Source organism: Mesoplodon densirostris, chromosome 7, assembly GCF_025265405.1.
Source record: "Mesoplodon densirostris isolate mMesDen1 chromosome 7, mMesDen1 primary haplotype, whole genome shotgun sequence".
NCBI classification, from domain to species: Eukaryota; Metazoa; Chordata; class Mammalia; order Artiodactyla; family Ziphiidae; genus Mesoplodon; species Mesoplodon densirostris.
In genome coordinates, this window is record NC_082667.1 from 73,445,529 (window position 1) to 73,462,125 (window position 16,597).

General features: G+C 40.7%; 1 protein-coding gene across 3 annotated transcripts in view; it reads right to left on the reverse strand.

Annotated features, from left to right (window-relative positions):
- Positions 1–356: 356 nt before the first annotated feature.
- Positions 357–16,597, reverse strand: part of SAAL1 (serum amyloid A like 1) — a 43,532-nt gene continuing 27,291 nt past the window's right edge. The window contains exons 13-14 of one of the 3 annotated variants that reach the window (XR_009533045.1): positions 5,303–5,422; positions 357–1,304 (exon numbers count right to left, since the gene is read on the reverse strand). Coding sequence is in view for 2 of the 3 variants with exons in the window: in XM_060105371.1 (XP_059961354.1) it covers positions 5,408–5,422 (15 nt within the window). In the remaining variant the exon portion in view is untranslated. Of the gene's footprint in view, positions 1,305–5,234; positions 5,423–10,136; positions 16,583–16,597 lie in introns of those variants that run through there. The other 2 variants (XM_060105371.1, XM_060105373.1) reach the window with 2 other exon arrangements.

Consider the following 16,597-nt stretch of genomic DNA (forward strand, 5'->3'; position numbering starts at 1 on the left):
ACTACTGAGCCTGCACTCTAGAGCCCACGAGCCACAACTACTGTGCCCACGTGCTGCAACTACTGAAGCCTGCATGCCTAGAGCCCATGCTCCGCAACAAGAGAAGCCACCACAATGAGAAGCCCGCGCGCTGCAATGAAGAGTAGCCCCCACTCGCCACAACTAGAGAAAGCCCATGAGCAGCAACCAAGACCCAAAGCAGCCAAAAATAAATAAATTTAAAAAAAGAATATAACTGAATCACTTTACTGTACATCGGAAACTAACACAACATTGTAAATCAACTCTACTTCAATCAAAATTAAAATTTTTTTAAAAAGAAGAGAACTTCATATGGGAAAAGAATCTTAAAAAAAAAAAAAAGAGTGGGGCCTCCCTGGTGGCGCCATGGTTAAGAATCCGCCCGCCAATGCAGGGGACACAGGTTCGAGCCCTGGTCCGGGAAGATCCCACATGCCGCACAGCAACTAAGCCCATGCCCCACAACTAATGAGCCTGCGTGCCACAATTACTGAAGCCCATGCACCTAGAGCCCATGCTCTGCAACAAGAGAAGCCACCGCAATGAGAAGCCCACGCACTGCAACGAAGAGTAGTCCCCGCTCGCTGCAACTAGAGAAAGCCCGTGCACAGCAACAAAGACACAACACAGCACCCCCCCAAAAATATATATATATATATATATAAATTTTTTTTAAAAAAGAAAAAAGAAAGCATATGGTGCAAGTTCTGGGTCACTCCTTTGAAAAAACAAAAAAGAGTGGATATATGCCTATGTATAACTGATTCACTTTGCTGTACACCTGAAACTAACACAACATTGTAAATCAACTATACTCCAATAAAATTTTTTTTAAAAAAGACCTTCAATTGCCTTTAATGCTACTCCGAGTTGAGGACAGAATTGTCACCACTGGATCCAGGAACAGGGAAGTCATTGGGATCCTTGACAAGAGTAATGTCAGTGATGTGGGGCAGAGGGAATCCAGTTTACATGTGCAGAGGTGATATTAGGCCACAGAAATGATGTCAGCTCTTTCAGGAGTTTTGTTGTAGAGAGGAGCATAAAAATGTGGTAGCAGCTGGAGGGGAACGTGAGGTAAAGGGAGGGATTTTTTTTCTTTTTTAAACAGGAGATACTAGAGAAAGAATGACCCAACAGGGCAGAAGAAATGGATGACTGAGGAAACTGAGAAGGTAATTGTAGGAGCAAAGTCCATCCCGCTGATCTCATTAGTTCTAATAGGTCAGTCAGGTGAGTCTCTTGACTTCTTAGGTATATAATCATATCCATTGAAAGGGAACCTGAAAAAAATTATAGCACTTTTTAAGTAAGTGATCATCGTAAAAGTCAGTACAGTGGTTTGGAGGGCATATAGAGGGGCAACTGGTCGACTGACAAAAGTTCTACTTCTTGAGCTGGGTGATGGAAACAGGGTTATTTGCTTTTTAATAATTCAATAAGATTCCGTTTTCTGCTTCTGTGTGCTACTTGACAAGAAAAAGACTGATGAAAAACAAAATAAATTATGAAAAAATAACATTTTGAGCCTTTCAATATTTAAACCTTATACCTATTTGTTTTTCATCCCATTCTATTAGTAGGGCTGTCAGAACAATTTTCAATAATAACATCCTGTTTTGTTCCAGACTTTAATGGGAATGTTTCTAATGTTTCAATTAAGAATCGTATCTGCTATAGGTATTATGTTAATGAAATTTTCTTTTATTTCAGACTATAAAGGGGTTTTTCTTAGAAACAGATGTAAAATTTTATCAAGTGAATTGTTGGCATTTACTGAAATGATCACAGCTCTACTTTTTTTGGTCCATTAATGTAATGAATTACATGAAAATATTTCCTAATGTTAAATTATCCTTGCATCCATGAGATAAACTCACCTTGATCATGACAGGTTTTTTAAATATGTATTTTTATGTATTTTTTAATATATTATATTTTTATATATCTGAATTTTATTTGCTGGCATTTTGTTTAGAATTTTTGCATCCATATTAATAAATAAGATTGACCTATAGTTTCCTTTTGTGTGTGTGTGACTGTTCTTATCCAGTTTTGCTATTTCAGTAGAAATAATTCAGAAATTTCCCACCATTTTCTGTTGCCTTGAGGTAGAGATGGCATAGTTCTTTTATTACCTTTTCAATGTGAATATTAGTCTTTTAAGGTTTTCTGCCTCTTTCTGGCTTCAGTTTTGAGTCTTTTCATTGAAAAAAATTTTTTCATTTTCCATGTGGTTATGTTCTTCTGGTTTTGCTCCGTTCTAAATTTTCTTTACTGCTCCTGAGTCAAAAAATGTGTCTGGGGCTTCCCTGGTGGCGCAGTGGTTGAGAGTCCACCTGCCAATGCAGGGGATACGGGTTCGTGCCCCGGTCTGGGAAGATCCCACATGCCGCGGAGCGGCTGGGCCCGTGAGCCATGGCCGCTGAGCCTGCGCATCCGGAGCCTGTGCTCTGCAACGGGAGTAGCCACAACAGTGAGAGGCCCGCGTACCGCAAAAAAAAAATGTGTCTGTATGATTTCTACTTATGGAAATTTATTAGGATGTCTGTGGCTCATCACATTATCTACTGTTATGGATGTTATATTAAATTTGAAGAGAATGTGAATTCTTCATTTGGGGGTATGTAATAATCAGGGCAGAGTAAGCAATCCTACAGTAATGAATCCCTTTATTATGTTAACACAATAAAAGTTTACGTCTCTCTCCCTCTAAGTCCAACATGTATTATGTGACTCCAGGGAAGCTCCTCTGCATGTGGTTCTCTGTGTGGTTACTCAGGGATTTGAGCAACTTCATCCTGTGGCTCTGCCACCTCAAGCTATGGCTGTCACACAAAGAGAAGGAAGAGTGTCATAGTGGTATGTCAGCTCTTAAATGCTTTGGCCCAGAATTGATACTTGTCATCGCTGTTCTCATTTCATTGGCTATAACTAATCACATTGCTCTTCCTTACAACAAGAGAGCTTTGAAGTCTAGTCTTCTGTTAAGTCCAGGAAGAAGATAAGAACGAAATATGGAAAGCCTAAATATTCTTTTTTTTTAATTTATCTTTGGCTGTACTGGGTCTTCGTTGCTGTGCGTAGGCTTTCTCTAGTTGTGGTGAGCAGGGGCTACTCTTCGTTGTGCTATGTGGGCTTCTCACTGCAGTGGCTTCTCTTGTTGCAGAGCACGGGGTCTAGGCACGCGGGCTTCAGTAGTAGTGGCGCGTGGGCTCAGTAGTTGTGGTTCACGGGCTCTAGAGCGGAGGCTCAGTAGTTGTGGCACATGGGCTTAGTTGCTCTGCAGCATGTGGGATCTTCCAGGACCAGGGCTCGAACCCATGACCCGAGTTGGCAGGCGGATTCTTAACCACTACACCACCAGGGAAGTCCCCCAAATATTCTTTACTGTAGAGTACAAAGGTCTATATATGTGTGCATTCAAAGCGTAGGAGTTAAAAGCTGGACTGTTGAGCCATACACAGTCTTGTCATTTACTCAGCCATGTGACGCGAGGCAAGTTACTTACATTTTCCATGACTTGGTTTTCCCACCTGTAAAATGAAGATAGTAACATGCCTGTCCCAGAGGACTGTTATAAGGATTAAAAGAGTTCATACTTATAAAGTATTTAGAATAATGCCTGGCACATAGATTTGATAAATAATTAAAATATATAAAATCAACATTTAAAAATATTCTTATTCATATTCTCTATGTCTTTACTTTTAATTTACTTTGATTTTTTTAAACTTGGTTTGTCCAGAGAGGTAAGTTTAAGTTTCCTACAATAAAAAAATGCTCCTTGTATTTCTAATAAAATTTGCATTATATTTGTTCCCACTACTATTTGGTATTCTAAAGTTGATGACTGTTACATCTTATTAATTGTATCACTTATAGTTTATAAAATAGCCCAGGTATCTTTTTTTTTTGCTGTTAATTTTATTCTTAGTTTTTCAATTCCTGCTTTCTATTTTATCACTTACCTAGTTTATCTTTATCCACCCCTTTATTGAGTGTTGTTTGTTTTAGGTTTGTCTCTTGTAAACAACATAAAACTTGATCTTGTCTCTGAGAAAAATCTTTATCTTTTAATAATGGGATTTAACTCATTCATATCATGGGTATATTTAGTCCTAAAATGTATATTTATTTTTCTTTCCTAACCTGATTTTGCTGGATAGATCAAAGTTTCTTTGATCCATTTTTTTTAAAACTAGTGGTTTAGCAATTCCACATCTTTTTTTTATTTCAATAGTAACCATTTTTGAATGCTTGACATACTTAAATGTATATAATCCTAACAACACCAAGATTAGTCAGTATCTATAACCTTTCTCCCTAATAAGACAAGGCACTTGGAATGCTCTTACTTCTGTTTTACTTTGCCCACTCCACCCTGAACCTCATTTGTTCAACAATTCTTTACTGAGCTTCAACTATGTGTTGCAATAATCTGGAATTTTATTCACAAGTTGTTAGTACATTAACATTTAACAATTGCATCAAATGCCCCATTAACTTCATCACTGATTATCTGAGATTTTTTTTTTTTTTTTTGGTTGCACCATGCAGCATGCTGCAGGATCCTAGTTTCCCAACCAGGGATCGAACCTGTGCCCCTGCAGTGGAAGAACAGAGTCCCAACCACTGGACCACCAGGGAAGTCCCGGTGATTATTTGATCTTAACTGACACATTTCCTGATTTATTGGTTCATTGCTTGTAGAGGATATTACTGTTTTTATGCTTTGCATCTATTTCTTCTTCTTCCATTAACTGAACCCCGGTTTTCCTCTGGAGACCCACAGCTCTCCCAGTCTCAGTCTATTTGCTTTAGGCGGACCTCATTCTACCTGCTCCCTACCCAGTCCTAGGGTAGCCACATGACTCTAAACAGCTGATCAGAGTACTGTAAGCCGTTAGCCAGATTAATCGGTTCAGTGATGGGTCAGTATGAGCCAATGAGAATCAGGCCTAAGATTTGTTTCTAATTTAGAAGAAGACCCTATTTCTTATCTTTAACCTTGGAGGATAAAAGCCTGGAGTTAATGGAAGTTAGCCAGTGGAGAATGACACCAACGTGAAGAAGAGTACTACTGAAACATGAAGAGAAACTAGGACTAATGACTTTGTTTGAATGTCTGGAACCAGCCATACCTGAAGCTTGCCCCCCTTTTTTTTATTAAACCAAAGGCTATGTTACCATGAATTTATTTTTTATCTTCTTGAAGTAAATCCTTGACTTTTTTTTTTCCAGAAAGACTGCATGGGTATTATACTTTCAGAATACTCACACAAGGGAAAGTGTTCCAATTCTGGAGACTTGCTGTCTTTGTCATTTCATGTGTCTCCTTGGGAAAAATAAGTAAAACTGATACAGCATTTCACATGATGGCAGTTCAATGTTTGATATGCTAGATGTAGGAAAGGAAGAATTTTTAGGTAAGAAAATGGGCTTTATAGTCAGACAAATTTCAATTCAAATTCCAATTCTTCCACTTATTGTCTCTGTGATCATCAAAAAATTTCTCAACCTCTCTGAACCTTTCTTCATCCAGAAAACAGAGATGATATTATCTCCCTTGAGAGACTGTTGTATTAATAAGACTATGTATGTAAATTCCCCAGATCAGGTCCTAGCATATACTAAGCACTCAATAATTGGAAGTTTCCTTCTTCTTCCTTTCCTTATGGCTCTTCAATATAAACTAGAATATCACCACAGACAGGAACATTTATTTTAATACATGTCTTAACTCTAAAACCTTAATACAAATACCTTATCAAAGTTTGAAAAGTAACAATAGCATTCATGATCTGCACAATTATTTTTAAAAGTTGTAGTCCCAAGATGCCACACTTCTAAGATAGCCAAAGTCATGTTGAATTTTTAGTTTTGAGTCATTAAATAATATATCAAATGTGGGTGTATACTGTATGGAATGTACGGAGGACTTTCTCTTTTTTGTGCAGTAAGACCTCAGATGTTAGAAGCCATATGGGGTTCTATCCATTTTCAGATGGAATTAATTTGATGATGCAAAGGGATGAGGAGAGAGATCAGGTCACACATAATCTCCTGAGTCCTCAAGATCTAAATCCACTAAATCTCCCTCCAAAAAAACATTAATCTTTACAACATGGTGCCTTCAGTGATCACTCATCTCTGATAACATCCAAATGACTCACATGTAAGAGTCTGTTTACACAAGCTTTACACAAGTTTCATTCCAAATCTGCTTCAATTCTCAATTCCACTTTTAAAAATTACAATTGGGGCTTCCCTGGTGGAGCAAAGGTTAAGAATCCGTCTGCCAATGCAGGGGACGCGGGTTCGCGCCGAGCCGGGAAGATCCCACATGCCGCGGAGCAACTAAGCCCGTGTGCCACAACTCCTGAGCCTGCGCTCTAGAGCCGAGCCCGCGAGCCATAACTACTGAAGCCCTGAAGCACGCGCGCCTAGAGCCCGAGCTCCGCAAGAAGAGAAGCCACCACAATGAGAAGCCTGCACATCACAATGAAGAGTAGCCCCCGCTCGCTGCAACTAGAGAAAGCCCACGTGCAGCAAAGAAGACCCAATGCAGCTATAAAAAAAAAAACAACTTACAATTGGAAACTCTGTTTATCATTTGAACATCTTTGCTTCAACACATTACTCCAAAAAACGCTGGCTTGTGGTCAAACACATTGAGCAAAACAAGCCCAGTTAGTATTGGTCATGACAAAGCCTTCTACTTGCTGTGCATTATAACTTGCCTGAAGTCACACAGGCAGTGACAGAGGGGGGCCAGAATCCAAGACCTCAGTTAACCCAGAGAATTTTTCACCTCCATGTACCACAAAATTTCAAAAAAAAAAATGGACTAAGGAACCCAAAGGATTTATTCCTTTTTTTAGTTTCTTCAGGTTTCTAGACTTCTTTGACTTTGGGCTCTGAGTCATATGGAAACCTCCTAGTCCATTATTGAGAAGTAATTATGAAAGCACCCAATACCATCTGAAGGACCCAAGACATTCTAAATCCAGGGAGCATGATTTACAAAAGACAGTGCGAATGGTGCTCCCTGGAGTTGTGCAATATAGCATTCCTGCTCAAGTTAATAAAGCAAACAGTGTGAGAAAATGCCACTATTAGGAAGTGCTGGCTATTCAGACTTTTAGGGTGAGAGAGACTATCTTATAGCATGAGAAACAACTGCGCTTGAAGAAACAGGGCCCATTGCCTGGGCACACTTGGTTTCCCCCAGTGTCTGCTGTCTTAATGTTTGCTTTGTACTGTTTAAACAGGCGTTATCACCCCTCTCATTCAATGCAACTAGTCATTCCTCCTACAAGTCAAATAGCATTTGCTGGGGCTGCAGAAAGCAAAGCCAGTACCATTTGTCTAATTAATGATCTCTGAAGCTTCTATGAAAGGGTATCACTGAGTCTGCATCAGGGAAAATGAGCAAACTTGATGATTAACATCCCTTCTCCTTTGTTTCTCCAACTGAGCTCAAGACAGTGTGGCCAAGCTTTCACAATCATCAGGAAGATTCTGAAAGACTCTAAAAGTGACCACCTGGAAGAGGCAAGAGAGGAAGGTATACCATTCAGACAGACAAGGAATGCCACTCCTGGAGTTCCACAGGGTCAGAAAGGAGAGATAGAAAAATCCTATCTACATGGCATTAATACCCCAGACCCCACCCTGGAAGAGGTTAGTTGGGGGCACATTTTCTTAGGTGCCAGATATTAGAAGACTTTATAGACTCTATTACAGCAGAAGTTAATCCAAAAAGTCCCAGTCCTTCCCTAGAGACAGAGGAGCAGCCATGCCCTTAATCTGCCTTTAGTCATCACCGGGGGCTCTGGTTTATGTGTTACATAACATTTTCCTCAGAGGGCAACAAAGCCACTGATAATCAGATGCATTAATAACTTGGATGTGACCTGCTAAGTAGGTGTTTGATACACAGAAGCAGCCAAGAGGACTCACACCAAAGCATGGCCAGGAAAAGGAAGCCTCAGACAACCCCGAGCAGCCTTTGTACTCCGGGGATGATATGGGTAAATACAGGTCACACAGCCATTTAGCAAGTTCAAAGCCACTTCAAAACACCACTGAGAGCCTCTCATCAGCTCCTGCACAGCGAGCTGCTCCATTCCTTCCTCTACAGACTGTGGTCGTGCTCACCCTATTGAGAGTCATGGAGATACACTCCCAGGTGTGCACCTCATTTAGCAAGTTCAAAGCCACTTCAAAACACCACTGAGAACCTCTCATCAGCTCCTGCACAGCGAGCTGCTCCATTCCTTCCTCTACAGACTGTGGTCGTGCTCACCCTATTGAGAGTCATGGAGATACACTCCCAGGTGTGCACCTGGACAAAGGCAAAGAAGAGGAAGTTCCACACGTGGCCCTCCTCTCTGCCAACTGGCCCACATGTGCAGCAGACATGGTTATTGTTTGCCTCTGTAATAAAGTCATTGAATAAAGTTTGTAGAGCTTTAAATCAGCTTCATAAGTGTCACCAGGCAACTCCTCCAAGAAAGGTAGGGGGGATGGTGACGTACAGAATTCCAGGGACACAGTAAAAAGACCAGTGTGTTGCTTGAAAAGGCCTTGCACTGGAAATGCTATGAAGTCACAAACTTTGTGCTAACCTTGAAATCCAATCAATACAACAGACTTGGAAGAGGCCTAAGCAAGTGAGAGGTCCTTAAACCAGTGCTCCCCAAACTTTGCTGTTCATGAGAACCACTTGGGGAGATTTAAATTCCTGATGCCCAGTTTGCACCCCATACCAATCGGAATGTCTGGAGGTGAGAGCCAGGCATCAGTTTTGTTTTGTTTTGTTTTGTTTTTGCGGTACGCGGGCCTCTCACTGTTGTAGCCTCTCCCGCTGCGGAGCACAGGCTCCGGACGCGCAGGCTCAGCGGCCATGGCTCACGGACCCAGCCACTCCGCAGCATGTGGGGTCCTCCCGGACCGGGGCACGAACCCGTGTCCCCTGCATCGGCAGGTGGACTCTCAACCACTGCGCTACCAGGGAAGCCCCAGTATAGTTTTTTAAACATTTAAAGATCCCTAGGTGATTCCTATGTGCATCAAAGTTTGGGAACCACTGCTTTAAGTTTAAGCTTTATTAGCTTCAGGTAAGGCTACCTCTGGAAATGGAGCATAGTTTTCATTCATTTATTTAACATTTGTGGAACAACTGCCACATTCCAAGCACTGTATCCCCAGCACTTGGCATTGTGCCTGACATGTAGCTGGCGATCACTAAATGCTTGCTGAATGTATCAATGAACACTACTTAGGCAGTCTCTCCTGTTTCACAGAGACTGGTTGTACACTAGATCTGGAATTCTCCAGTTTTTCTTTTCCTTTAGATGTGTCAGCTTTTAAAGGAACACTGGTTTTAACCCCAAGATAAAGATCCTTCATGGCTCTGCCATACATATTAGGTGGTCCCTATGGATTCTAGATACAAAAGATGTCAGCCAGCAAGCCTCCTGAAATGTAATGAAATATCTTTTTCATCTATTGTCCTCCTCTTAGTTTTCTTGGAAATGAATCTATGTGGAGAAATACTGAGTATATCTGACTATAGTAATTCCAAAAGGAATCTGTAAGGATTCTCACTTATCTGCTAAAACTTTGGCAACTTCATCTCCTCTGACTCTTCCCCCATGTTACAGGGTCTCAAAATTCAACTCACACTGCGGGATGAATTGGGAGATTAGGATTGACATATACACACTAATCTGTATAAAATAGATAACTAATAAGAAGCTGCTGTATAAAAAAATAAAATTCAAAAAAAAGAAGGTATCTTATAATAAATTCAGGTTTAACTAAAATTTATATATATATATATATATATATATATATATATATATATATATATTTATTTATTTATTTATTTTTTGCGGTAGGCGGGCGTCTCACTGTTGTGGCCTCTCCCCTTGCGGAGCACAGGCTCCCGACGCGCAGGCTCAGCGCCATGGCCCACGGGCCCAGCTGCTCTGCGGCATGTGGGATCCTCCCAGACCGGGGCACGAACCCGTGTCCCCTGCATCGGCAGGCGGACTCTTAACCACTGCGCCACCAGGGAAGCCCACTAAAATTATATTTGACCTTAAAAAAAATTCAACTCACATTGTTACTCAGATGTGGAGAGAAAAAGTAACAACTTCATTTTGTTACCATAACAAATCTGATATTTCTCTGGATCCCCATCTGTTATTAGCAGGAAAATTAAAAAACCAAAGATCCAATTCCGTTTAAATTCACTCTGGTCCAATAATTTAAATAGGCCCTTCAAGACTGTGCAATCTTTCACTAAAAAAAAAAATTTTAAAGGCTGGGTGTCTCACAAGCTGCCTCCTAAGATGCTGTCCAGGTGTGGAGAGGAGGGGTGTAGCTGAGACCTCATGGTGGATGTGAAGATTATGTTCTTTCCAACTCTGACCTCTTAGCTTCCGGAGTGCTTGTGCTTCACCATCATTTGAGGTTGTGTCCTACAGCTTCTGTAAATTCAGGATTTTGTCTCTTTGGGCTTGGGTCAGGCTCCATAGTGCTCCCTGAGTGACTAGGCCTCATCTCAGCTCCCAATGGCAACAAACCCTTCTTGAGTCTCCGACATACACATCAGTCCTCCAGCCTCCTGTACCAGGGCCTCCCCTCCCTCCAGCCTCTGCTGTGACATCACCATGTTCTGCTACAGCAGGCCTGTTGGCATCTCCACTTGCTCTCAGAGCCTCCCTCTGCAGGTGGGATGTAGCCAAGCCCTCGGCTGGAGGTGCTTTCCTTACAAGATCCCATAAGAAGAGCGGGGGCAAGCATTTATCTGATGTCCTTAATTGTCATGGAGGATGGGCAACAGTGAAAGGGAGCTTGCTGTTGGGCCTGCATTTAACTGCAAGGAGATATCTACCCACAAAGGGACCTATACACCTCTTATAGTTATGTAAGTCTCAAGACAGTCCCAAATCTCTGACTAGCATGTAACTTGGAGAAGTGAAAGTATATCATTTCAGGAGAAGTGACATGGACTCTGACTTTTGGAAACTAATGGAATAAACGTCTGTTAACTAGCTCTGTTTTCCTCCTGTCTTGAATTGTCAACTTTTTAGTCCCACTGAGCACAGTGCTTACTTAACACATGGCAAGTTCAACACATTACAACATAACAGGGCACGAATGAATGAGAAGTGTTCATCCACAATCCAGTTTCTCTCTTACTGGTTCAGTAAACTCCAACAAAGCACTTAATGTTCATATACTGGACGTCTATCCCTGATTAAAGATGTGACAAGAGACCTGTGTTTTATGAACATCCATTTTCTCTCACAGAAGACAAAATCCTCTACCACTAAAATACTTCAAGGCTCAACAGCAATGTTAACAGAAATCAACATGAGCATGTAGGGTGAGAGAACTGGTCCAGAGTGATGGTACAGGCTAAAAAGAATTGAGCTCAAATTTCACAGCCAGAAAAGAAATAGATTTTAACCAAAGATAAGTATTTCCCAAACTCAGGATGTGGCAAATAAACTCATGGCAGCTCCTCTGTGGTAGAAGTAGACAGACAAAAAGCACTGGACCAGGGCTTCCCTGGTGGCGCAGTGGTTAAGAATCCGCCTGCCAATGCAGGGGACATGGGTTCGAGCCCTGGTCTGGGAAGATCCCACATGCCGCGGAGCAACTAAGCCCGTGCGCCAAAACTACTGAGCCTGCGCTCTAGAGCCTGTGAGCCACAACTACTGAGCCCACGTGCCACAACTACAGAGGCCGGACGCCTAGAGCCCGTGCTCTGCAACAAGAGAAGCCACCGCAATGAGTAGCCCCCACTCGCCGCAACCAGAGAAAAGCCCGCACACAGCAACAAAGACCCAACACAGCAAAAAATAAAATTAATAAAAATTTTTTAAAAACCACTAGACCAACCCAATTCATCTGATGACAATCACAGCAGCTAAAAAAAACCCTTTCTGCTCCCTCTGAATTTATTTCCAGGAGCAGATGCTCATGGCTTCACAGACAACCCTCTGTGTGTATCCTGCTTCCAATGCCCAGTGTTTCTGCTCTGTTTGGAATTATTTAGGCCTTTAAACATTAGACTCTCTTCCCATACCTGCCTCCTCCCCACCGTCCAATTGCTTTCTTCTGGTCCTTTATATCCAGAATTGCAAAAGAAAATAAATATCTCAGCTCCCACTGGCTACAAACCCTTGAATCTCTTTCTCATCACTTTTCCAGATGAGAGGTTTGGAGGGGAGGCAAGAGAGGAAGAATTTTTTTTTTCCTTTTCAATTAATTTCCATTTCTTTCAAGTCTGAGTAAACTCTGGGCACAGAGCAACCAGGATGATATGATTATGGAAACTATTAATCTCTCCATCAAAGGAGAGCCAACTCATGGTTACGGAGCAGCTGGCACGTTCCTCCAAAGGGCTTCTGCAGCATGATCCTCCTGGTTTCCTTTGGGCTGTAAGTGCTCAGGGCACAACCTGTGGCAACTTCCTAAAAAGATAAAATAATCCTTGAGTGCTTTGTGAGTTGTTCTGGAAAACTGTGTGTTTTCTAGCAATTGCCCTAAAGAAATTGCCAAACCACATTAAAACATGTCCAAATAGAAAAGAAAGAGAAAAGTCTACTAAGATTTTCAGATCACTCAAGACTCATCCAAAAATGTGAAATTTGGATTTTTAAAGACCATTCAGATATCACTTGACGTGGGCAACAAGCAAAGGGGTGCATTTGGAGCAGGAAGTCTCCAAGCTGCTTTAAATATTGAATACTATAATCATAAAAATTAAAGTAACTTCTATAAGTTACTTAGGACACACAGGACAGGTACCTGCTTTGTCCAAACGTAAAAAGAAATTAGAAAATTCAATTTGGGGACTTTGTTCCAGGGTCCACAACATCAGAAGATTTTTTTTTTTCCTACCAGTGGTGACAGAATACAGGCTTCTCTGTGATGGAGAAGTTACAGGACATAAGTTTGCTCCAGTAGAAGTGCTTGCTGACTGGCCACGTGACTGCTTGTTCCTGGGTAACACCAGTTGCATTGTGAAAAAAGCACACTCATAGGTTTACAAATGCCACCAGCCTTCCCAAAGGAGAGTTAATTTCCAAAGATGCCAAATTCCTCAAATGGTATGGGGTCAGTAGGAGCCATTCAAAACAAAATTACATGATCCTACATCGAATGAGTGACTTCTATATGCACTCTCTTGAACTGTGGACTATGATAAATATAAGTTCCCCACCAACCCACACACCTTGCTTTCAACATACACTCCTTCGCGGAAGCAAACCCATACTTCAGTAAGTCAAACTCCTCCAGAGTACAGAAAGCCTCCTTGTCCTTTCTTCTCACTATCTCGTTGTTGGAGTTTGCATGCACAATGGGCCTGAGCAGGAAATTGTCAGTTCTATGAAGGGACTGTTCCCCAAAATGCTTCAGTTTCTCATGTAATCATATAAACCCTGAATGGTAAAGGGGAAAACCCATAAAAGTAATTATAAACAGATCCCGTGATGTCAAAGGAAAAGCAGCTAGAGTTTAATAAGGCTTTCTTTTATTACAATAGACTTGACGTCATTATTTATTATTTCCAATACTAAAACACAAAGACACTTGCTACATTGTGGACTAGGATGAAAAGGACATGTGGACTTTCCTGAGTATTTTAATATCCTCTTATTGACAATAGATAGAAGATCTGAACAAGGACTGGAAACAGGAAATGATTTTAGTGATTTCATTACAGTAATAGAGAAAAGCACTTCCAATGGCAGAGATTGGCAGATGGTCTCCTACGGCTCCAACTTCTAAACAGCCTGCAGGTCAACAAGCCCAGTATTGATACAAGCTCAGTATGTAATTAACTAGGCGTCCTAGTGAGCAGAAATGTTTTTATAAATATATGCTGTAGCCTTAGCAGTGGAACAGAGGAAGCTGGTGTTTAAAAGTTAATCTAAAACCATTGCACAGAAAAGGTATTTAGAGGCAGCAAGAGGCATACAGTAAGACTGCAGCTAGAGATGTTGATATGATTTGTACTTGATGTTCTGGTACAAATCACATTTGCAATGAAGTATCAAATATGGTGTATTTCACTTAATTTATCTCTGGTGAAAAATAAATGTGGTTGTAGAATTTTCAGATTTTTGAGACTTTTCAGACCTCATTCAAGAAAACCTAAAAAGCATTGCAATATATTTTGAAATCATAAGTGCGATGCCTCCAGCTTTGTTCTTTTTGCTCAAAATTGCTTTGGCTGGAGTCTTTTATGGTTCCATACAAATTTTAGGATTTTTTTTTCTATTTCTGTAAAAAAAGATCTTTGGGATTTTGATAGGGATTGCACTGAATCTGTAGATTACTTTGGGTAGTATGGCCAATTTAACAATATTATTCTTACAATTCATGATCATGGATGTCTTTCCATTTGTGTCTGCCTTAATTTCTTTTGTCACTGTTTTATAAGTTTTTAGTGTACAAGTCTTCCACCTCCTTAGTTAAGCTTATTCCTAAGTATTTTATTCTTTTTGATGGTATTATAAGTGAGATTGTTTTAAAAACAGACATATAGACCAATGGAACAGAAATAGAGAGCCCAGAAATAAACCCAAACACATACAACCAGTCTTTGACAAAGGTGTCAAGAATATACCGTGGGGGAAGGATAGTCTCTTCAGTAAGTGGTATTGGGGAAAACTGGATATCCGTGTGTATAAGAATGAAAATGAACCTTTCTCTTACATCATACACAAAAATTAACTCAAAATGGATAAGAACAGAAATGTAAAACCTAGACTGTAAAAACTCTGAGAAGAAAACATGGAGGAAAGCTTCCTGACAGTGGTCTTAGCAATCATTTCTTAGATATGACACCAAGAGCACAGGCAAAAATGGTCAAGTGGGACTACGTCAAACTAAAAATCTTCTGCACAGCAAAGGAAACAATCAACAAAATGAAAAGGCAACCTACAGAATGGGAAAAAAATATTTCCCAACCATATATCTGAGAAAGAATTAATATTCAAATAGGGAAATCCTGCAACTCACTAGCAAAAAACCCCCACAAATAACCTGATTAAAAATTTGACAAAGGAATTGAATAGACATTTCTCCAAAGAAGACGTACAAATGGCCGACAGGAATATGAAAAGGTACTCAACATCATTAATCATCAGGGAAATGCAAATCAAAACCAAAATGAGATATCACTTCACACTAGTTAGGGTGGCTATTATACATATACAAGTGTTAGTAAGAAAAGATAAGGGTTAGTGAGGCTGTGGAGAAAAAGGAACCCCTGTACACTGTTGGTGAGAACGTAAATTGGTGCAGCCACTGTGGAAAACAGTATGGAGGTTCCTCAAAAAATTAAAACTAAAACCTAGTCATACCTAGACAGAATGCTGCACAAATGGAGAGCTTACACTGTTTGCAAACAGAAAGTGACATCTCAATAATATTGGGACAAGTCAATCAGGGTTACTGTGCTCCAGATCAGTCTTATCCTGACAAAGATGGAAAAAAATCATTATTTTAGGAGAAGAGTTGGGGGGTGGGGTATGAATTAACTATTCTCTTAGCTAAGTTACTTATGCTTCAGCAATCTCACTTCTGGGTATCTAACCAAAGGAACTGAAATCAGGACCTCAAAGAGGTATCTTCACTCTCATGTTAATTGCAGCATTCTTCACAAAGCCAAGACACGGAGGCAACCTAAATGCCCACTGACAGATGAAGAAAATGTAGCATATATACATACAGTGGAATACTATTCAGCCTCTAAAAAGACTGGCATACTGAGACACTGCTTACATCAACTTCATTAACATTCCATTAGCCAAAGCAAAATGACTTTGCCAAGCTCAAAATCAAAAGACAGGGAAGTATACTCCATTCACCAAGAAGCCATGGCAAGAGAATGGATACACAGAGGTGAAGAACTGAGAACAATGAGCTAATCTGTATAAGCTGCATGACCTCCTCTGTTCTATGCAGACCAGCTTCTTCCCCTGTTACTCTGCAGAAAACTCTAGAATGCAAGCTCCATTTGGCAAGATTCTTGTCTTTGTCCACTACAATATTTCCAGTATGCAAATCCTGTCTGTTTAGTTGGCTGCTGTCTTCTTAGTATTTAGAACAATACTTGGTACACAGGAGACAATAAACAGGACTGGCTGCCCCGAAATAGGGTCTTCAGCCTTGCAAGTCACATGATCTTTAGAGTCCAGTGTTCCTGAACCAGTGTGATTTGCCCAGCTTGGATCAGGAATCAACCATACGCTGTAACTGGACGAAAAAATGTAGGTAGGTCAGAGACAATTTTCAGAGAAGGGGGCATGGATAAGCAGATATCCCAGATGTCTACCCCACAGGATACATATGATGACCCTTCATGATCTGGTCCGTGTCTACCTACAGGATGCAAGTATAATACAGTGGTTAAAAGAAAATGCTTTAGGGTCAGGCAGCCTGGATTCAAACCCTGGGTCAACTACTTACTGTCTATATAACTTTGGCCAAGTTACTTAGTCACTCTGAATCTTCATTTCCCTATCTGTAAAATGGAAAC